The sequence below is a fragment of the Neodiprion pinetum genome, chromosome 1 (genome assembly GCF_021155775.2).
Source record: "Neodiprion pinetum isolate iyNeoPine1 chromosome 1, iyNeoPine1.2, whole genome shotgun sequence".
NCBI lineage: Eukaryota > Metazoa > Arthropoda > Insecta > Hymenoptera > Diprionidae > Neodiprion > Neodiprion pinetum.
In genome coordinates, this window is record NC_060232.1 from 16,699,992 (window position 1) to 16,724,346 (window position 24,355).

Sequence of the window (24,355 nt, forward strand, 5' to 3'; positions counted from 1 at the left end):
TGCCGTGCATTATGAAACTCTTTGACAGCATCGTTCAAGCTACTCTCCTATATGCCTCACCCATATGGGCACTATCGAACCTTGATCTCATAGAGAAGATTCAATGTGAGTTCTTCAAACGAGTTTTCGGCCTGCCAAAGACTACTGCCGGTGCTCTCTTAAGAGTGGAACTAGGACGACCTAGACTAGCGTACTTCGTACTGAAGGCAACCTGGGACTGGATCTGCAAGATTCTGGCAATGGATGATAAGCGGCTACCAAAGATCTGCCTTAAACGTATGAGCAGTCTCTCCCAGGCTGCACAATCCAAGGCTAAATTCAATTGGCTTTGTCATCTTCTCGAGATCATCAAAAAATACTATCCAGATATAGTACCACGTCTCGAAAAACTGGACTTACCCACATGGTGCTCATACAGGGATACGTTCCTACGCAGATACCAGAATCAAACCTGGTGGGAAGATATGCGGCTGGCCAGTAATGCCCATTACCTACAAACACCTTACACAAATGATAATCCAAGAGGCTGCTGCAAATATCTCTCCAAAAGGATGAAGCTCAACGCCACCAGACTGTTTATGCAACTAAGACTTGCCAGCAAATTTTACTTTGCATTTAAAACCTCTGGATGCTGCTATGAACTGCACTACCACTCAAAATGCCCAATCTGCAATACCAAGGAAAATGACACCATCGAACACTTCATGACTGACTGCCCAGTCCTGGCTCATCTCCGTCAGCAGTACCTGATTAATTCTGGTTTTGCACCTCCTAAAATCCACGATGTTCTGAAAAATCCTGATATGCAAACTATAAAAGCTCTCAGCCTGTTCATACCTCAGGCTTGTCGTCTGAGAGCATTTATTTTAAACGAATAAATTGTCGCGTACTCTTTAGTATCACTTCGCATTCTGTCGATAAGAAAAGTAAATTTGTATTGCCGTTATCTTGATTGTAATAGTCTCGTTTATTACTTTATTATTTTATTTTGTTTTATTCTATTTTACTCTGTTTTTTAAGAATTATAATTAAATGTGTCAATTAATTGTATAAGTGCCCCCTGGGCTATGGATTATGTAATTGTCCTAGAAGCTCAATAAATTAAACTAAACTAAAACTTACAGATTGTTATTCTCTCAAGGCATCTCGTGCAAAACTTGACTTATCCCCAAGAGTTTATAGGTGGTGGGCATTTTTACAGTCATTCGACTTTGATATTGTTTATCGAGAAGGAAAAAATCTATCACATGCAGATTTCTTTTCTCGAAATCCTTTACCTGAGAATGACAAACTGAATGTTGAAACTGTTGAGCGAAAACGTATAAATTTTTCAAAAATTTCTCACGGTTGGTTACAAGCGGAGCAGCAGAAAGATGCCGAAATTCGTGATCTTATTTCTAAATTAGAAAACGATGAGCTTGACTCAAATGTTTCTAATACATACGAACTTAAATCTGGAATTTTGTTCAGAAAAATACAGCGAAATAATGACACTCGTATTTTACCAATAATCCCTAAAGCTTTTCAGTGGTCTATAATAAATCATGTTCATGAATCGATTATTCATTTGGGATGGCATAAAACTTTAGAGAAGGCTTACCAACATTATTGGTTTTCTAATATGTCCAAATATGTCCGAAAATTTGTCGAAAATTGCATTACTTACCGAATTTCCAAATCTACTTCTGGTAAAATTCAAGCTGAATTACATCCAATCCCAAAGAGTATTCCTTGGCGTACTCTTCATATTGATGTTACTGGAAAGCTTAGTGGCAATAGTAATATTAAAGAATATGTTTTTGTGTTTATTGATGCCTTTATTAAGTTTGTTTTTCTTTACCATACTCTTTCTATTGATGCTGTAAGTGCTATAAAAGCTTTAAAATCAATCGTCACATTATTTGGAGCACCGGTTCGTGTGATTGCTGATCAGGGGAGATGTTTTGCAAACAAAAATTTTCGTGATTTTTGTGCTTCCCATTGCATTAATCTTCACTTGATTGCTACTGGTACTAGTCGAGGCAATGGTCAAGTCGAACGTGTTATGAGTACACTTAAAAATATGCTCACTTCTGTTGAGGTTGATAATAATAGATCTTGGCAGGATTCTCTTGGAGATATTCAACTGGCACTGAATTGTTCCGTCAGTAGTGCGACTAAAGCTACTCCTCTGGAATTGATGATTGGTCGCGTAGCCAGACCGTTGAATCTGTAACCGATTACTGATTGTGAAAAAGAAATTGACTTATCGGAAATCAGAGAGCGAGCAGCCAATATGGTTGAGATTAACTCGCAAATTGAAAAATCGCGATATGATGCCCGAAAGGCAAAATTTTTAAAATTTTCTGTTGGGGATTATGTTTTAATTGAAAATCACGAAAGAAATCAAACAAAATTGAATTCAAAATTTAAAGGGCCATTTCGTGTTATTGAAGTGTTAGACGGAGATCGGTACATTTTAAAATCTCTAAATTGTAATCGAACGTACAAATACGCTCATGACCGTCTTCGAGCAATGCCTGACTGTTCTGTACCTTCAGAATTGGATATTGATTTTGATAAATCTTCTGAAGAGTCATTGAGTATTCAAGGTATTAAATTACAAATTTAATGTGTTATTTTTGGATTAATAACCTGTGACATCCTCGTTGGCGCACCTGCTATAAGAAATTCATCAGAATATTGGAGTAGGAAATGATTGTCATTCCCTTTGGTTTGAGCTTGATCCTAGTGCACACATTCATTACGCTTATTAGTTGCAAGTCAAAAAAAAAAACCTTATTCATTTCGGTGAGCGGAGATGGCGCAATGTAACGGCTAATGGTGTGGTGCTGTCGCATGAGGCGACTGTGTGTGGAAATGTCGATGTATGGACGGCTTGACGTTGTCATACGGTCACATATGTGAAGCCCAATTGATAATTGGCAATGTGTGTGGAAATTACATGTTTGGATAAAAATATAAGTCTCATGAGAGGAATGCAAGTCTTTTGAGAAGATTGTAGTTCTTGCTCTTGTGGAAAGAAGATGATTTCTATGAAATGGGGTGTTGTCAACAGTTTGTCACCGGACTTGTTATTTAGTACGAAATTTGTTAAAACTTATGGATTTGTTAAAGCACATCGTGATTTTTGGAATGGTAATATGATCAGGTTGGCCGAACGGTCTAAATATCTTTTAATTTTTGTATTACGGCACACGAGGACGTGTGATTGTCAGGATTAGCCGTGTCAAGGATGATGCTATGAATAACAAGGAGGATTATCACCGCTTTCTTCTATTCGGTCTCCAGAGAAACTACGGCAAAGATCAATAACAGAATAAACATTGAGCATTTTGGATCTTGTTATAAACGTTGAATTTTAAAAAGCTTTGTTCAATAAGTTAAGTTCCGTTTTTATCTTGTAAAAGAATAAAAAGTTGGTTCATCATGCGTCCCACACGCAAAACACAAAGTTCGCGAGTGTTATCTGGCCGTTCTCCGACATATATATATATAAATATATATATATATATATATTATAATTTTCAATTTACTTTCAAAAAAAGAGAAATTTTTGAGAGAAATTTTTTTTTACATTTGTTACAGGGTAGATTGCGTAGGCTCCGATGAGCGGTAATCGGAGCTTACTCCACGCCCAGCCAAGGTGTTATTTGGCCATTGTAGGGTCCGTTCCCGTCGACTATGCACTCGCGTGCTACTACTCCCAATGCAGGAAGGGAATGAAATAGAAAGGGATCGGTATTGAGGGAAGGTAAACGATTGAAAGTATATGATTGTTTATCAGTGGTCAATGCAACGGAGTCGGTCAAGGGAAAAAGGGTATGGTCTTGGTTTAGAGGGATAGGTGTCTTGCTTGAGTGCTGGAATGGATCTGCCTGGTTTTGCCGGATGTAGCAGGCAAGCTAGCCGCGAGTTACAGGAGAACCTGCTGACTCGCGAACGATAAGAGTAGACTACAGAGCGTAAGGTAACTAAGAGCGTGGGAAAGGAATATGAAGTCTGGAGGACGTAACACATTAATTGAATCAATTGAAAAAAAATATGAATATTAAAAAAATCCTATATATCTCTTAATTATTTGCTCACATAATAATCAAAATAAAAATATTATTTATTGAGAAAATGCCATTTAATACACTTTATGAATTGTAATTTGGAACATTTATACAATGGATTAGAACTTAGTATGAGGTTCGAAGGAAACATACAGATGGATAAATGATTATTTACTTATTTCGTATTTTTAATTTATAAAAATTATTTATTCTTTAATTTAAGGAAAATAATTCATTTAAATTAATTATTTACTTATTTTATTAAATTATTTAACTCAATTACCTCTATTCATATTCAATTATATTAGTGTTTATGATATACATTGTAACGCTAAATTCTGTTACCCTCGGATGAGGACTTACCGTTGACACTTTGGCGCGATTCTCTACTTATCCGCAATATCAAACTATAACAAAATAATTACGTTGGGCGCCAGACGCGTTAGCGTCGACTTTTTAGCGTCGATTTTCAAATAATAATGCAAATCAATAAAATTAACACAAAACCGTACAAAAGAGATAAATAGAGAACCCGTTGTATGGCTGGCTAGGCACAGGTACGATCGCGTACATCCCGGTAGAGTGGCGGAATTCAAGGCAGCTAACAGTAATTCCAGAATTGAAGAAAGTAACAAAATAAAGAATAAACTCCAGTCAAAAGGGAAAATGTACAGGTCAATCGATCATATATTGTCGAGAAGGTTACATGAGTGAGATAGGCAAATAAGATGGTATCGATAGCGGTAGTTAATAAAATAAGTAATCGTTGTTCACAAAAAGTTCGGTAGAATAGCAGTAAACGGTAGCTTTAGAACGAGAGTCGGTAGTTAACAGAGAAAAATGCACGTAGGTCGAGAGATGCGATATAATGCAAGAGTTGACTTGAAACTACACGTCACTGGGCGACGTGATCTTACCCAAGTTGCAAATGACGCTACGAGAATTATTATTCTGTCAATTAGAACGAGAGAACTTTACTGCGATCGGTAGAAAACAACGTAACGATAGTTCGGTAGATGATACGAAAAATTTACCATAAATTATAACCAGTATGAGAGATTGACATTCAGTAACAATTAACCAAGTCGGCAAACGATCGACTAGGTAGCCTTCGGTGGAATTATTCATAAACGGAAGATTTGACAATTTATAATGATTACGTACTTGAGGAATTAAATAATGGATTCCTAAACATAACTTCTGAGAGAATACCAAAATACAAAGTTATGAGAGTGAGAGAATTCCGAAGAGTTTACAAAATAGAGAAATACACTTAAATCCACCGCATTACAAAAGAATAATTCACAGAACTTAATTTAACAAAATACGGAAAAATAAATAACAGGCAGAAATAGTATAAAATTGTCAATAGTAATAAAGAAAAATGCGGTAATATCTAGGGGTGATTCTACGCTCGCTTGTACTCCGAGGAACTCGATATACGATACAATAGGCAGAAAAATAAATAAAAATATAATAAGCAATAACGGAAATAAAATATAAGGCACACTACTATTACAAGAAGAGTATGGAATAAAATATGAAGCCAATAGGGCTCAAAATACGATAGAAAATACGGAAGCAGGATAAAAGAGATTCACAAATAATCAGAAAAATCATAAATACAAGAGAAATAATTATTTGGCAGTTACGAGGTCGCTCAGATACGAAAATAATAAATTACTGAAATCATGCAGTCACACGGCGGCTTACTGCAACTTTAAACCGTGGACCATGATTCACACAAGGTCGGTAAATACTATAAGAAAGAATAAAAATCATGAGCAACTTCGTAACGGTACAATTCAAAGGCAGAAGCCTTACCTTGGCGGTTGACTTCAGGCACACAAACTGACTCTAATTTAAATTATACTTTATATTAGCAAAACTGAGAAGGAAGGGAAAAAAAATGAAAAGAGTTTAGAAGGATGAAGGTTTTCGGTAGAATGAACGATAGAACGATAGTGGTAGAAGGGAAGGTGTCGGTAGCTTGAATCGGTAGAATGATCGAGAGAATAATCGGAAAAACGAAGCTGTCCCTCAGCAGGTCAAGCGTAGAATAGCAGGTCGTAGTTCAGCTCGCCGATCTCGCGGTTGTCGAAAGGTGATTCTTCTTCTTTGATTGGTCGGTTGACCCCCACCGCAAATAGGCCATCCCCCGGTGGCGAATATTGGTTACTGCGTGGTCATACGTTTTCCAAAAATTACCGCTAGATGTGGTATAATGTGCTGCTCGCGATTTCGTCGTTGACACCAACTCGTACGGTTTCGTAGTCGCTTCGGTTCACAGTCCAGGCTGCCTATCATCGGGGACTTCTTTGACAGAGGCATACACAGGGTGCCTCTCGGTCAAAGTTACCGGGTGGAGAGTGACGCCTCATTGTTCACCTCCACCGGCTTTTGTACAGGCAGTAGCTAGCTGCCTGTACCTGAGGTCGTGCAGTCAGACGGTTGGCCAAACCGTGGACCACGACCCACACAATTAGTCCCTGCCGATAGGAAGATAGCGTCGATCCTCAGAATGATGGCTTTATCAACCTGGACGTAGTGGTTTGGGGTCAGTCCGGCACCAGGCCGGTAAGTCGGAGGATGGCAGGCTACGGTCTGCCCTTCACGCCATCCTTACGGCATCCGATAGAGCTGGCAGCTGGTTCCTCTTCGAGAAACGGTGCCCTCGGCCGCCGGGAGGATTTTTATCTCCCTGTTCACCGGCAGTCGAGGCGATACGGAAGGTTCGGGTGGATGCTACCCCAGGTGTATATAAAGGTGCACCAAGGTAGCCAGTGTAGTCTGATGAGACCGTCAGTAGGCGAAGTCGTCGAGAGCTGCAAACGGTAGCTAGTGGTCCCTTGTTGATCGGGATCGTTGTCGTCCAAGTACCTCGTTAGCTTGCGCCAAAGCGCGGAATAAAGAATTTACAAAAATAAGAATCAGTTAAAAGTAGTTATTGCCTATTTTGTATCGAGTTCGGTTGGAGTACCCTGCTGAGGACGCGTGAACTAAAAACAATAGCGGTTGTGTGCCCTTGTGACGGGCGACTCTGAAACGCCACGTTACAACATATATATATACAAACAAATGTATCTATATTTAATTATATTGATGTATAATGTATTAATGTATAATATATATGTATATATATATACATATATGTATATATGAAATATATATATATATTATATATATATATATATATATATATATGTATGTAATATAATATGTATATATGTATGTAATGTAATATGTATATATGTATGTAATGTAATATGTATATATGTAATGTAATATAATATATATGTATGTAATGTAATATATATATATATGAAATATATATATATATATATATATATATATATATGTATATAATATATATATATTTCATATATATATATATGTATATATATATACATATATATTATACATTAATACATTATACATCAATATAATTAAATATAGATACATAATTAAGTATTTAGTATAGTTTAGTATAGATTAAGTATAGATACATATAGATATAGATATATATTATAATTGTTAATTTACTTTGAAAGAAAGAGAAATTTAAAAAAAAAAAAAATTTTTTCACATCAATTGAATTCATTAACAATGAATATAATTATGAAAAAATTCCTCTATATTATTGGATTATTTGCTCACATATTAATTGAAATAAAAATATTTTTTATTAAGAAAATGCCATTAAATTTACTTCATGAATTGTAATTTGGAACATATATGCAATGAATTAGAACTTATTATAAGGTTTATTGAAAACATACAGATATATGAATGATTATTTATTTAATTTCATATCTTTAATTTTTATATTCACATATTAATTGAAATAAAAATATTATTCATCTCGAAAATGCCATTCAATTTACTTTATGAATTGTAATTTGGAACATTTATACAATGGATTTGAACTTATTATAAGGTTTCAAGAAAACATACGGATAGATAAATGATTATTCATTTAATTTCATATTTTTAATTTTTAAAAATTAATTATGCTTCAATTTTATTGAATTATTCAACTTAATTACCTCCATTTACATTCAATCATAATAATGTATAATATATATAAATAGATGTATTTATATTTATTTATATGAATGTATAATATGTATATATATTAGGGTGCTGTTTTTTTGGACCATATTTTTTTTTTTCCGGTCCCATCGTCAAATTTTGTTGGCAATACAACAAAAAAAATTCCCTGAAACATTGAGCCCTTAATATTAATATTAAGTGCTCGCCCAAGGCATGTAAAGATTTCCCGCTTAAAATACACGTAAACTTTAATTTTTTTCTTTAAAACATCTACAGTTCAGAGGCATTCTATGGTGTAGTCTAGGACGTCAGTAGATTTTTTTCGGAATGAAATGCTCTACAAAAGTGCTCATTGCGGTGAAGTCGTAACTCACACCGGCGAAGTCGTACGGGCCACCCAAACCCAATTTTTTCATGAAATTCTTGTCTTTTTGCCCGTATCTCGTAAATAACAAGAGCTACAAAAAAAATATTCAACAAATTTGTCGGAAATTTAATTTCCTACAAAAAAGTTCCAGAAAACCAAATTGCTAACATCGATATTTATTGAGATATTGGGCTTTTAAGGTGAGGAAGTATGGAATTTTCATGAATTATTGAGTTCAATTGTCGAATTATTGATTGTCGAATATTTTTTTGTTTTGTAGCTCTTGTAATTGTAATGACAAGAATTGTAATTGTAATGACAAGAATTGTCATTGTAATGACAAGAGCTACAAAACAAAAAAATATTCGACAATCAATAATTCGACAATTGAACTCAATAATTCATGAAAATTCCATACTTCCTCACCTTAAAAGCCCAATATCTCAATAAATATCGATGTTAGCAATTTGGTTTTCTGGAACTTTTTTCTAGGAAATTAAATTTCCGACAAATTTGTTGAATATTTTTTTTGTAGCTCTTGTCATTTACGAGATACGGGCAAAACGACAAGAATTTCATGAAAAAATTGGGTTTGGGTGGCCCGTACGACTTCGCCGGTGTGAGTTACGACTTCACCGCAATGAGCACTTTTGTAGAGCATTTCATTCCGAAGAAAATCTACTGACGTCCTAGACTACACCATAGAATGCCTCTGAACTGTAGATGTTTTAAAGAAAAAAATTAAAGTTTACGTGTATTTTAAGCGGGAAATCTTTACATGCCTTGGGCGAGCACTTAATATTAATATTAAGGGCTCAATCTTTCAGGGAATTTTTTTTGTTGTATTGCCAACGAAATTTCATGATGGGACCGAAAAAAAAAAAATATGGTCCAAAAAAAAAGCACCCTAATATATATACATATTATAATTTTGACGTTACTTTTAAAAAGAGAGAAATTTAAAAAAAAAAAATTTTTTCACAGTAATTGAATTCATTGAAAAAAAATATAATTGTTGAAAAAATCCTATATATTTATTAATTATTTGCTCACATATGAATTAAAATAAAAATATTATTATTCATTAAGAAAATGCCATTTAATTTACTTTATAAATTGTAATTGGGAACATTTATACAATGGATTAGAACTTATTATAAGGTTTGAAGAAAACATACAGATAGATAAATGATTATTTATTTAGATTCATATTTTCAATTTGTGAAAATTAATCATTCTTCAATTTGAGAAAAATGATTTATTTAATTTAATTATTTCCTTATTCTATTAAATTATTCAACTCAATTACCTCCATTTATATTCAATTTTATTATTGTAAAATGTATACATATAAATTAATGTATTTATATATAATTGTATCAATGTATAATATATCAATGTATAATATATATATATATATTATACTGTTTGATTTACTTTTACAAGAGAAATTTAAAAAAAAAATTTTTGTTACGGTAATTAAATTCATCAAAAATAAACATAATTATTGGAAAAATCCTATATATTTTTCAATGATTTGCTCACAGGTTAATTAAAATAAAAATATTATTTATACAGAAAATGCCATTTAATTTTCTTCATGAATTGTAATTTGGTACATTCATACAATGGATTAGAACTCATCATAAGGTTTGAAGAGAACATACAAATAGATGAGTGATTATTTATTTAATTTCATATCTTTGATTTTTGAAAATTAATTATTCTCCAATTTAAGAAAAGTAATTTGAATGAATTAATTATTTTCTTATTTTAATAAATTATTCAACTTGATTACCTCCATTTATATTCAATTATATTAATGTATAATATATTTATAAATAAATGTATTTATATTCAATTATAATAATGTATATTATGTATATATATACATTTTATAATTTTGACGTTACTTTTAAAAAGGGAGAAATTCAAAAGAAAAAAAAATTTTTACAGTAATCAAGTTCATTAAAAATGAATATAATTGATGAAAAATCCTATATAGCTTTTAATTATCTGCTCACATATTAATTGAAATGAAAATGTTATTCATTACGAAAATGCCAATCAATTTACTTCATGAATTGTAATTTGAAACATTTATACAATGGATTTGAACTTATTATAAGGTTTAAAGAAAACATACAGACATATAAATGATTATTTATTTGATTTCATATTTTTGATTTTTGAAAATTAATTATTCTCCAATTTGAGAAAAATAATTTATTAAAATTAATTATCTTCTCAATTTATTGAATTATTTAACTTAATTACCTTCATTTATATTTAATTATATCAATGCATAATATATATATATATATACATATATATATACATATATATATATATATATATATATATATATATATATATATATATATATATATATATGTATATTATAAATTTTAGTTCACTTTTAAAAATAGAGAAATTTAAAAAAAAAAAATTTTTTTTTATAGTACCTAAATTCATTAAAAAAAAATATAATTGTTGAAAAAATCCTATATATCTATTAATTATTTGCTCACATATGAATTAAAATAAAAATATTATTATTCATTAAGAAAATGCCATTTAATTTACTTTATGAATTGTAATTGGGAACATTTATACAATGGATTAGAACTTATTATAAGGTTTGAAGTAAACATACAGATAGATGAATGATTAATTGTTTAATTTGATATTTTTAATTTGTTAAAATTAATTATTCTTCAATTTGAGAAAAATAATTTCTTTAATTCAATTATTTCCTTATTCTATTAAATTATTCAACTCAATTACCTCCATTTATATTCAATTATATTATTGTATAATGTACACTGTAACGTGGCGTTTCAGAGTCGCCCGTCACAAGGGCACACAACCGCTATTATTTTTAGTTTACGCGTCCTCAGCAGGGTACTCCAACCAAACTCGATACAAAATAGGCAATAACTACTTTTAACTAATTTTTTTTTTTTTGTAAATTCTTTATTTCGCGCTTCGGCGCAAGCTAATAAGGTACTTGGACGACAACGATCCCGATCAACAAGGGACCACTAGCTACCGTTTGCAGCTCTCGACGACTTTGCCTACTGACGGTCTCACCAGACTACACTGGCTACCTTGGTGCACCTTTATATACACCTGGGGTAGCATCCACCCGAACCTTCCGTATCGGCTCGACTACCGGTGAACAGGGAGATAAAAATCCTCCCGGTGGCCGAGGGCACCGTTTCTCGAAGAGGAACCAGCTGCCAGCTCTATCGGATGCCGTAAGGATGGCGTGAAGGGCAGACCGTAGCCTGCCATCCTCCAACTTACCGGCCTGGCGCCGGACCGACCCCAAACCACTACGTCCAGGTTGATAAAGCCATCATTCTGAGGATCGACGCTATCTTCCTATCGGTAGGGACTAATTGTGTGGGTCGTGGTCCACGGTTTGGCCAACCGTCTCACTGCACGACCTCAGGTACAGGCAGCTAGCTACTGCCTGTACAAAAGCCGGTGGAGGTGAACAATGAGGCGTCACTCTCCACCCGGTAACTTTGACCAAGAGGCACCCTGTGTATGCCTCTGCCAAAGAAGTCCCCGATGATAGGCAGCCTGAACCGTAAACCGAAGCAGCTACAAAATCGTACGAGTTGGTGTCAACGACGAAATCGCGAGCAGCACATTACGCCACATCTAGCGGTAATTTTGGAAAACGTATGACCACGCAGTAAACAATATTCGCCACAGGGGGATGGTCTATTTGCGGTGGGGGTCAACCCACCAATCAAAGAAGAAGAATCACCTCACGACAACCGCGAGATCGGCGAGCTGAACTACGACCTGCTATTCTACGCTTGACCTGCTGAGAGACAGCTTTGCTTTCCGCATCATTCTACCGATTTAAGCTACCGATACCTTATCCTTCTACCGCTATCGTTCTATCGTTTATCCTACCGAAAACTTCATCCTTCTAAACTCTTTTCATTCCTTTTCCCTTCCTTCTCAGTTTTGCTAATATAACGTATGATTTAAATTAGAGTCAGTTTGTGTGCCTGAAGTCAACCGCCAAGGTAAGGCTTCTGCCTTTGAATAGTATCGTTACGAAGTTGCTCATAATCTCTATTCTTTCTTATGGTATTTATCGACTTTGTGTGAATCATGGTCCACGACTTAAAGTTGCAGTGAGCCGCCGTGTGACTGCATGATTTCAGTAATTTATTATTTTCGTATCTGAGCGACCTCGTAGCTGCCAAATAATTATTTCTCTGTATTTATGATTTTCTGATTATTTGTGAATCTCTATTAGCCTGCTTCTGCACTTTCCACCGTATTTTGAGCCCTATTGGCTTCATATTTTATTCCATATTCTTTTTGTAATAGTAGTGTGCTTTATATTTTATTTCTGTTATCGCTTATTATATTTTTATTTATTTTTGTGCCTATTGTATCGTATATCGAGTTCCTTGGAGTACAAGCGAGCGTAGAATCAACCCTAGATATTACCGTACGTTTTCTTTATTGCTATTGGCAATTTCATATCATTTTTGCGTGTTATTTATTTCTCTTTATTTTGTTAAATCAAGTTCTGTGAATCATTCTTTTGTATTGCGGTATATTTTAGTATACATATTTCTCTATTTTGTAAACTCTCCGAAATTCTCACTTTCTCATAATTTTGTATTTTGGTATTCTTTCAAAAGTTATGTTTAGGAATTCACCATTTAATTCCTCAAGTATGTAATGATTATAAATTATCGAATCTACCGTTTATGAATAATTCTACCGAAGGCTACCTAGTCGATCGTTTGCCGACTTGGTAAATTGTTACTGAATGTCAATCTCTCATACTGGTTATAATTTATGGTAAATTTGTCGTATCATCTACCGAACTATCGTTACGTTGTTTTCTACCGATCGCAGTAAAGTTCTCTCGTTCTAATTGACAGAATAATAATTCTCGTAGCGTCATTTGCAACTTGGGTAAGATCACGTCGCCCAGTGACGTGTAGTTTCAAGTCAACTCTTGCATTATATCGCATCTCTCGACCTACGTGCATTTTTCTCTGTTAACTACCGACTCTCGTTCTAAAGCTACCGTTTACTGCTATTCTACCGAACTTTTTGTGAACAACGATTATTTATTTTATTAACTACCGCTGTCGATACCATCTTATTTGCCTGTCTCACTCATGTAACCTTCTCGACAATATATGATCGATTGACCTGTTCATTTTCCCTTTTGACTGGAGTTTATTCTTTATTTTGTTATTCTCTTTGATTCTGGAATTACTGTTAGCTGCCTTGAATTCCGCCACTCTACCGGTATGTACGCGATCGTACCTGTGCCTAGCCAGCCATACAACGGGTTCTCTATTTATCTCTTTCGTACGGTTTTGTGTTAATTTTATTGATTTGCATTATTGTTTGAAAATCGACGCTAACGCGTCTGGCGCCCAACGTAATTATTTTGTTATAGTTTGATATTGCGGATAAGTAGAGAATCGCGCCAAAGTGTCAACGGTAAGTCCTCATCCGAGGGTAACAGAATTTAGCGTTACAATACATATAAATTAATGTATTCATATTTAATTGTATTAATGTATAATATATCAATGTATAATATATATAATATAATATATATATATATAATATATATATAATGTTCCTTTTTTAACTTTGTCGAAGCTGCGATGAGTTCCTCTGTAAATGGAGTTTATTGTTTCGTACACTAGTACATTACATTACTTTTCTTTACATTACGTACTTATATTCTACGTTGAATAAAAATAATATTACCTGTAAATGGAGAAACGACATTCACAGCTTATTTTCCTCTCGTTCTGACGTTTCCACGTGCGATTTCGCTGATAATAGCTTATGTACTCATCTGTCATATGCCTTCGGCATTCTATTGTCTCTATTCGCTCATATTTACACGTATCTACTATTGACCGTGAAACTGCCAAAGGCGCTTATTGTTGTGCGGTGAAATTTCAAATTTGGGAGTGAGGAAGAAATATGATGAGGTGAATATAGGCCTCGTCATATTTGTTTACATATGTAATATATATATATATATATATATATATATATATATACATATTATATTATACATATTATATTATTATTATAATATATACATAATATAATATATACATACATACATATTATAATAATATGTATTGTAACGTGGCATTTTTGATGCCCGTTACAAGGGGCTCCTTGAACCCTGGGCGGAACCAAAAATTTAGGAATTTCCGAAATTGAGTCGCGAAGTTTTTGGAAAAGAGCGCCAGGACTAGGGTCACGCATCCGAAACTACGAGAGGGGACACCTTAGCGACCAGCGTAAGATATTTCAGTTTTTTTTGTTTTTTTATTTTTCGAGCTATAACGGCATCAGGCAAGAAGTCGACACCGAATTCGAGGAAATTGCGAAGTGGCGGACTAGCAACAATTGCGAAGGAAGGATGTCGAGGCTGCGGAGGGGGAACCGACGCAGATCCCCGCATCGCGGGAATCCAAGGTGGACGCGATTCCCGCTGGCGGCCAGCGCGCCGCAGCCTCTTCCCCTTCACCCCGCCAACAATTGACCAGCGGACTTGCGACGGACCGACTAGCGACGAAGGAGCACCACGCTCACCGCCAAGACGTCATGGAGCTGCGCGGAGGACGAGATTGCAAGCTAGCTTTAAGTTCTGCGCAGCGATGCGATCGAAGGTGCGCGTCGAGTTGCGCGATCGACGAAATCGATGACGTATCGATCATTGCGTATTCTTGGGGGTATGACGTCACGTGTGGGATGGCGTATCGAGATCCGTGTTGTGGCAGGTGGTAGGTTTTTGAAACCACTCTAGTTCTGGCGGTCGTGATTAGTAGTCACGTTTTGGGGGAGTTTCGCGAAGCAATGGAGTCGCCCAAAAATCGCGAGGGGAATGGAAAGGGGGTTGCAAGGATGTAGAAGGTAAGCGCTGCTTCTATCCCCGCGAGTGAATTTCGAGCATAATTGCGAAAAGGCTTGCCGAGTAACGGATAGCCGTTTTGGATTTGCGTTGTAGAGAAGTACTCGAAATTCTTTTGCCGATTCTTTTGCTTGATGACCGTAGCCTGAGTACGCGGGTTAGAGTAAAGTAAATTTTGAGTTTCTGAAAAAGTTGAGTAGAGTCACGGGTTTTAGTTGAATCTTTCTCGTTAGTGAAACCAAGTATAGCTGAATTTCGCCGTACCGGGTCGAGCCGCGTTATCGTTTTTTTGTTAGTGTCACCTCTCGAGTAGGTCGGGAAGTGCCGAATTGGAGTGCTCGGATTAGCGGGTAACGTTTTGGGGAATTTTGAAAAGAATTAAGTTCGGATGCGTTGCGATTGCGTATAGTTTAGGTTACGTTTAGTTGCGCCTGCATTGAGTTCCGTACCCGTTAGTTAAGATAATGTAGATTGAGTTGCGTTACTCTGAGCTTGTGTTTAGTTGAAGTTAAATGTAGTGGTGTTTGCGCTTAGTTAAGTTTACGTTTAGTTAAGATAGTGTTTAGTCGAGGTTAGGTGATGTATAGTCGAAATTGCCGTTGCGTTGAGCAGCAGTTGAGACGAGAAGTTTGAGCATTGAGTTTTAGTTGCGTTTAAAATATAGTAGCGTTTACGGATTCGTTTAGATTTAGGGCAGCTCGCGGTAGCGTCGAAGCTCCGAGTTGGGTGAGATCTCGAGTGAGATTGAGGACGCCGTCTGTTCGGTAGCCCGACGGCGCACCGTCGAATAATTAGTTTTAGTTTCGTTTCGAGCAATAATCGCCATGGAGAACAAATGGCGAATTTGCAAATTGAGAATTGCGTATCAGGATTTTGCGATCGTTGAGTGACGTTTTAGTTAGGGAGCCGCGAGCTCATTAGAGTAAGAAATAGAGTAGGTTACGTGTAATTTTCTGTTTAATTTTAGACTCGCGATGAGCGATTTTTGGATTATATTTTTTTTGTTTTGTATCACCGCTATTATGAAATATAAGATTTTATTTTACTTTTGTTAAATAGCGTGTGTATTTCGAGTGTCTCTCTCTCTCTCCAAAAATTACCCCTCCCCTCTCCGCGGTACTGAGCTATCGAGCATATGCTTGAGGAATAGCGTATCAATGATTTCGAGGCGTGTTAATCACGCCAGGCGCCCAACAAAAACTTTGCGATATTGTTTTAGATCCAGGGTACATCGTGGACGCCAAATTATTGTGCACGCGGTAAGTTCTCGGTCACTTTCTCTGAGTGACCGAGGAGCGGGAAAAATCCACGTCACAGTATATATATCAATTTCAAAAAAAAGAAAAAAAATTTCTATCATTAATCTCCAAAATTAATATTTTAATGAACTATTTTTTGAAATTTAATATTAAATATAAGTTTTGATAGTTCATTAAAAATATTGATTTTGCAAATCAGAGAAAAAATTTTTTTTTAAAACTGATTAATATAAATTCATTTAAATTAATTCATTATAAAAATTCTCATACTATTTATGTTAATCAACACTATAATAATATATGTAACAAAAACTCCATTTACAATAGGATTAATCTTACTAATCCAAACATCTTTAATTTCTGTAACATCAGTAATGTTAAATATAAGATTTTGATACTCATATATAATTTTTTCAAGTTTTTTAGGAAGATTATTAATTATTTTTATTTATGTATCAAGATTAATCTCAAATGTGAAATTTCTTTTCAACAAATGAATAATATTAAATATTATCGTAATTGTTTTAATATTTATATTAATAATTAATTATAATAAAATAAATTTTTTATTTGAAGATACAATAAAATTCCCTTATATTGAACTAAATAAAAGAATATTAATTAAAATATCATTAAATAAATTATTTAATCAACCAAATTTCATCATTTCATTTATAATAATAAACTACTTATTTATTACACTAATCATTGTTGTAAAAATTTCTAATATCAGTTTAGGACCTTTACGAAAAACTTTCCAATGTTACCTTTACGTTTAAAAAATAGTTTAATAAAAATTATAAATAGATGTTTAGTAGATTCACCAACACCATCGAATATTAATTCAATATAAAATTTTTGTTCATTGTTAGGATTATGTTTAGTAACCCAACTAATTACAGGTATTTTTTCAGCTATACATTATACACCTAATATTCAAATAGTATTTGATAGAATTATTCATATTTACCCAGATATTAATAATGGTTGAATAATCAAAAATTTACATGCAAATGGTGCTTCTATATTTTTCATCTGTATACAGTGGCGTAGCTAGGGGGACAAGGGCCCTGGTGCATAGGGAAAGAATCGGGCCCTTTTCCTCTCCTCTTTCCGCGTAGTTTGAACTTATATTGGCCTTCAAAATTATTGATAAGAATAAGAATAGGAAACAGTGAGTTGAACTTATCCCCAGTAGGCTAAATCCATACGTCGTCTCTATTAGAATCTCCATGTGTTTAATAGAAGAAAAAGGGAATAAATAAACAACGATGCACATGACAATATAGAATATTTATTATACAGATGAGATTAATTAAGGGAAAAAACGATTTTTAACAGAATTCGCCGCCCAATTTACAATCTCTTGCGCGATTTAATTTTTGCGAATTCGTCTATAATTTCACTCAAATCCAAGTTTGATGCCGCCTCATTTTCTATTGCAATTAACGATAAATGTCGGAGGCGACCTTGTCGAATGCTGTTTCTTGAATAATTTTTTATAATCTTCAGTTTACTGGAAGATCTTTCTGCTGCCGCGGAAGTAACGGGAATTGTCTGAAACAGAAGCATCGCTGTATACACTTCCGCAAGGTCACATTCGAGCACACCAAATTTCGTTATAATTTCTTTGCAAAGCTGGCGAATAGACGACGTCTTCATTAATTGAGGGAGGATCAGATGATAAACATTGAGAAATTGGAGCGAAAAATTGGGTTCAATTATATCGCAATATTTCTTCTGAAACTGATCACATTTCTGGAGTAAAATCGTTTCATTCCAGCTAAGCAAATTTTTTGGCATCAGGAAGTCGAACGATTTACAAACTGCACTCATACCAATAAAACGCGCATCTAACTGATTGATTATTATCTCGAGTACATTGTTGAAAATAGTTACTCTAAAGACTTCTTCCTGGTTTTCAAATCGGTGATCAGAAGCCAATTCATCGAAATGCTTTGTAGTTTTTCTCCGTCGCTTTTCTGGAAAGGTAGGATCGTTATCGTACTTTCTCGCGGTTTCGGTAGACTTGGATTTGAAGGACTCGAAGTCATTTCGATACTTTTTCAATTTATCCGTTGTTTCGTCCAAAGCCTAACTCGCCTCATCCAAAACGATATCACGTTTTTGCAAAATTTTGTAAACATAATTGATGTTGTTCAATACGCTGTGCATGAATTCACAAAGAAATACAAACTCAAAATTCAGCATTTTTGATTTTATAATTTCTGCTTCACTACGTTCATCTTTATTGGAACTCTTCAGCGTTATTTCGGACAATGCTTTTATGCTATCGAAAAAACGAAGTTTGACTGCAGTTATTGAGTTTACCCTGCTGGACCATCTTGTCGGATTCAATTTTTTCAAAGTAAGTTCTGATTCACCGGTGAATTTCGATAAAAGGTCCCAGCGCTTAATGCTGTTTCCAAAGAAGTTAAACAGGTCTTGAATTGTTGCAAAAAACTTCTGAATTTCGACGGAACCTCGAACGGCATCATTAACTACCAAATTTAAATTATGACTGGCGCAATGTACGTACTCTGCGTTCGGCTGAATATCTTTAACTTGTTTTTGTACTCCATTATACGCACCACTCATTACACTGGCCCCATCGTAACCTTGCCCAACACACTTTTTAAAATCAAGACCCTTTTCGGAGAACAACGTGGTAACTTGATTTACCAAATCCGCGGCGCTGTGTTTAGTGACTGAGTGGAAACCTAGAAATACTTCTCTTACTTCAATATCGATTGGTTGTCCATTTTCCGATCTTGATATCACTGCATATCTTACGACGATGCTTAGTTGATCCACTTTTGATATGTCCTGCGTGGTATCCATGATGATGGTGTTACGTGGGGGTGAGTGTGTACTGAGCGGTGGTAGTTGATGATTAATTGAATAATCTAGCTCCCACGTAACGACAATGAATAATAATTGAAACTAAGAAAAGACTTACCTTTCGATAAGCCGGTAATTTGTAGGATCGTGTTGCCATAGACCTGTACAGGTCTGTGAGGTTTGTTTAAATAGTTGAGGCAATTTTATAATAAAGAAAATGGGAAGAAGGTCATTCAGAATAAATGTTTAATATGATTTAACTGGTAAAAGATGTAGTAGATTCTGGTTCAATTTAGTTATTGAAATATCTGGTAACAATCGATGGTGATAATGATATATGAGCCAAAAATAACAATTTATAAAGTTTTCAAGTTTATAAAAAATCGTGTGTTATACTATCCTAGAGGATATTATTATTTGGTACCAGGAACATCTACTCTGAACGATGGTTATAACTAGCTGGTCGTGATTATTGTATTGTATCTCTCTTTTTAGATTATCTTAAATCGATTATATATATATAATCGTTTAGTCTTATTCTTTGATTCTTGGAAACAATAAGTACAATTTAATTGGGGGTAGTGAAGCTAGCCACCAATTCTAGACTTGGTTTTTGCGAATTTACTGAAGTAGTTTTGATTATCAAGGTGAAACAAGAATTCGTCTAATTTTGAAGGTTAACACTCGGATTGACTTAGCTTTTGGTGAATCGGTCGACGAGATTGAGAGCCGTCGGATCGTGTCGGTCTGCGTCGGTAGAATGCTGGACCAGGGGGCCTCACCTCAAATTTGGAAGAGTTGATGAATCGAATGATGTTGAACGCCGGTCACTTCGTCTTTGTGAATTTAGAATGATATCTTGTTATCGCAAGGTTGAAAGTGTCAATTTTCTGATTTTAATGTATGATGAAATTGATTGCAACGATTTATTTATTGAAAATGATGGTGTAATTATTATTATTATTACTTAGAATTACCTGATTCGTTTGAATCAGGGCCGAACTCAATTTAATTATGGAAAATGGAACTGCATAAAAATGTCTATCCGCGAAATGATGAGATTTAGTAAAGAACAGAAAAGATTGAAACGTAGAAAATAGTGAGTCTCTTTCAGCTAACAGAATAACCGAATGCTCGAATTTAACGAATTAGCGCGAGATTTTAGGTCGGTCACAACTAAGATTTTCCAAACGCTACTCTTGCTCGAGAAGGGCTCATCCGGGTTTACGTCCACGCACTTCGCGACTTGACAGACGAAAGACGCGGCTTCTTGGGCCCGAGGGTCCAAGGAGCTGCAGTTGTAATTAGTTACAACGGTAATTAGCCAATGAGGTGCGAGGGCGACCTCCTGGTGCCCAAATCCACATGGTCAGCGTTACTTCTCGCTCTTCGACGGTGTTCCGACGATTCTCAATCTCGTCGGTGACACATTGAAGATATGAACAAAAGATATTTACATGCAATGTTCACACATTCATTCATACATTCCAATAAGTAATCTATTTTAATTTGGTGGTTCTAAAGGTAGTGGTTTATCCTAGTTATTGATTATAGTTTTAACTTAAAAAGAGGGATATTTCCAGGCTGAGCGCTACTGATGCTAATTCAGCAGTCTCCTATCTCAGTTCTTGGTACCAGTTAAATAGAATAAAGTTGAACCTTATACTAGGGATCATCGTTGGTCTCTACGTGACTTTTGCCAGGAGGGGTGGAACTCGCCGTTATTAGAATATGAGATTTTGATGAAATGATATGTGTGCATTGAAGTAATCAAAGAAATGAAATGAAATGGAATTTAAAAAAAGGTACGCCGAGGCGGTACGTCGGGGCGTAACAATGGTAAAAAACGGTGACGCCCTGATTTGATCCAATAAATGATTCTCGAGTTTGGTGCCAAAACATTCGATCATTTCATTTTGAATCGTTGCACTGATGTATTTTGTTGATCCTAAAAACATGGGAAATATGAGAAAACATTAGATTATAATAACATAAATTATAAACTTAGTAAACGAGATATAAATTCTTACCTCTGGGCATATCCAAAACTTGACGCAAGATGTGGTCGTATCTAGCAACGAGTTGGACAATTGAGAGAAAATTTCCGTGGTTTCCTCCTTCACTCAGATCCTCTCGATGTCCTCTCAAAGCCAAAGAACTCTTCGCAGGAGTAATTATAATATCGAATAATCTCCGAAGAACTTGTCTCCAAAATGATGCTTCTTTGCGAATTTCATCTTCAAGTTCTCTGTCGATGGTAGAACTTTTTGCCACGCTTCATACACAGCGCACGCCTCCGTTTATGCTTTCTAGGAACCATGTTGCTTAACTTTATCTGATAAATGCCTCGAGTCCCGAATGCCTGTGCACCATGCATTTATTTGCGAAGCAAACAACCAACACGGTTGGCAGTAGGCAGCATCCAGCATTTTCGAGTAGCATATCCAAAAATGATCAACTGGACCGTATTGTGACGTAGGAACGTAATACGTTTCCGAAAAGCTCCTGTTATCTTGGTGGGGGTCCTTCGGAAAAGGTCCCGGAGGTTTCAAAGGTCCTTTGTCAAAAATCAGCCGTTTTTCGTTATCGTTCAATTTCTTGTTCATGTACTTTCCCAAGTCATTTGAAATTTCAAGAACTTTTGAAGACGTAGAAATGGATGATTCTTCTAATGTAGGTTGCACGGAAGCGTCGAGGTAGTCATTTTCAGCAGTGGCATTGGTGGTAGTTATTGGATCCTGATATTCCTGATCTACTCGAGTCGCTTTATTAATTAACACAGCTGTACCCACGTTATCAATAAATGAACACTTGTCACTTTTGACCGATATTTCAGCTGTTGAAGGAACTGTAGCAGAAAGCGGTTTCGTGAAAAAGCTGTCTAGCTTGACAAATTTTTTTTTACTTTCTTCCCTTTCTTGACGTCGTTTCCGCTTTGCGGCACCGCTACGTTCTTTTTTTCTTTCCATAATTGTTAATTGTTAACTATCGAAATTTTAGAAATTCGGAGTACTTACTGAGATTTTCCTATATTGCTTTTGATGTTCAGTAAAGATTAAAGGAAGCTCAACAAAAAAGACCCACGAAACAGCTTGTTTGGTAATCATGCGGTAAAATCAATATTAACTCGTAAGGTCATAAGAAAATATCATAGTTTCAATAGTAGCTCATTTGTCAATTTGAATTTGAGTTTAGAATAACGTTGTTTATTTTTTGTTGTCGATCATGTTGAGAGCTATCATAGATTATACGGTTACCGTTGGGCTGCAACCTGTATCATACATATTTTGTCATCGGAAATTTTTTTAGCGAAAATGAGTTCTAGCAGAATTTGGTGCCAGATGGATGGATGTGCGGAATAGAAATCATAACATTAGTGGTGATCCTTGATGAAATAAGGCTGGTAGTAGGGAATTACGAATTACAACAGTCAGCGACACACCTAGCGTCAACTATTTGAACTATTGTAGTACGTCCCAGACCCCAGAAGGTTGAAAACATCGCCACAAATATCATAAATGAGAACTGATGCTAGGCAAGATCGAATGAAAACTTCATTAAAAAGTTGATGGGTGGAATTGGCGAATTGATCTCGCGACCGTCAAGCACGTGAGCTTATCGCTGATCCAATGAGCTACTGGTTTACTCATCCAAACTACCAAATAACCGAAATAACGATAACAAACAGAACATGCCTATCGAGGACGCTTGGCGCATGTGTTGGAAATGTTAAATAAGGAGTTCTATAATTGGTGATATGGTGATGTTGATTTGAAAAAAACACAGTCACTAGATTGAAATTTTTTTTTTTCTTTTTTTAAATTTTTTTTTTTTTTCAAAGCTGAGGTTAGAGGGCCCCCTGAGCTCCAGGGCCCTGGTGCACTGCACCACCTGGCCCTATGATAGCTACACCACTGTCTGTATATATTTACATATCGGACGAGGAATATTTTTTGGATCATTCAACTTTAAACCAACTTGAATGACAGGAACAATAATGTTATTATTAACTATAGCAGCTGCATTTTTAGGATACGTCTTACCTTGAGGGCAAATATCTTTTTGAGGAGCCACTGTAATCACAAACCTCCTTTCAGCTATCCCGTATTTAGGAGAATTCTTAGTACAATGATTATGAGGAGGATTTTCTATTAATAACGCTACACTAACACGATTTTTTACTCTTCATTTCATTATTCCTTTTATTATTATTATAATAACAATTATTCATTTAATATTTCTCCATTATACAATATCAAGAAATCCTTTAGGAACTAATAGTGATATTGACAAAATACCATTTCAACCATACTTTTTATTAAAAGACATTGTAGGATTTATTTTAATATACTTTATTTTAATTTACATTATTTTAATAAATCCCAATATATTAGGAGACCCAGACAATTTTGCCCCTGCTAATCTTATAATTACCCCACCTCATATTAAACCTGAATGATATTTTTTATTTGCATATGCAATCCTACGATCTATCCCTAATAAATTAGGAGGAGTAATTCTTCTTTTAATATCTATTTTAGTCTTATTAATTATACCTTTTTATAAAATAATAAATTTTAAAGGATTAAATTTTTATCCATTCAGACAATTTCTATTTTGAATATTTATTAGAATTGTATCAATACTAACACGAATTGGAATAAGACCTGTAGAAAATCCATTTATTATTTTTGGACAAATTTTAACATTAGTATACTTCTTTTATTTTTTAATATATCCTATATTAACAAAAATATAAGACTATTTATTAAATTAAATTAACCCTACAAATCAATGAACTTGAATAAGTTTATGTCTTGAAAACATAATATAAAAG

General features: G+C 34.8%; 1 protein-coding gene across 1 annotated transcript; it reads left to right on the plus strand.

Moving 5' to 3' along the window:
- The first annotated feature begins 23,453 nt into the window (after positions 1-23,453).
- Positions 23,454-24,277, plus strand: LOC138190741 (cytochrome b-like). The gene is given in 1 exon segment (XM_069134946.1): positions 23,454-24,277. A coding segment is annotated over 1 exon segment (777 nt). The 5' UTR covers positions 23,454-23,500.
- Positions 24,278-24,355: the final 78 nt, after the last annotated feature.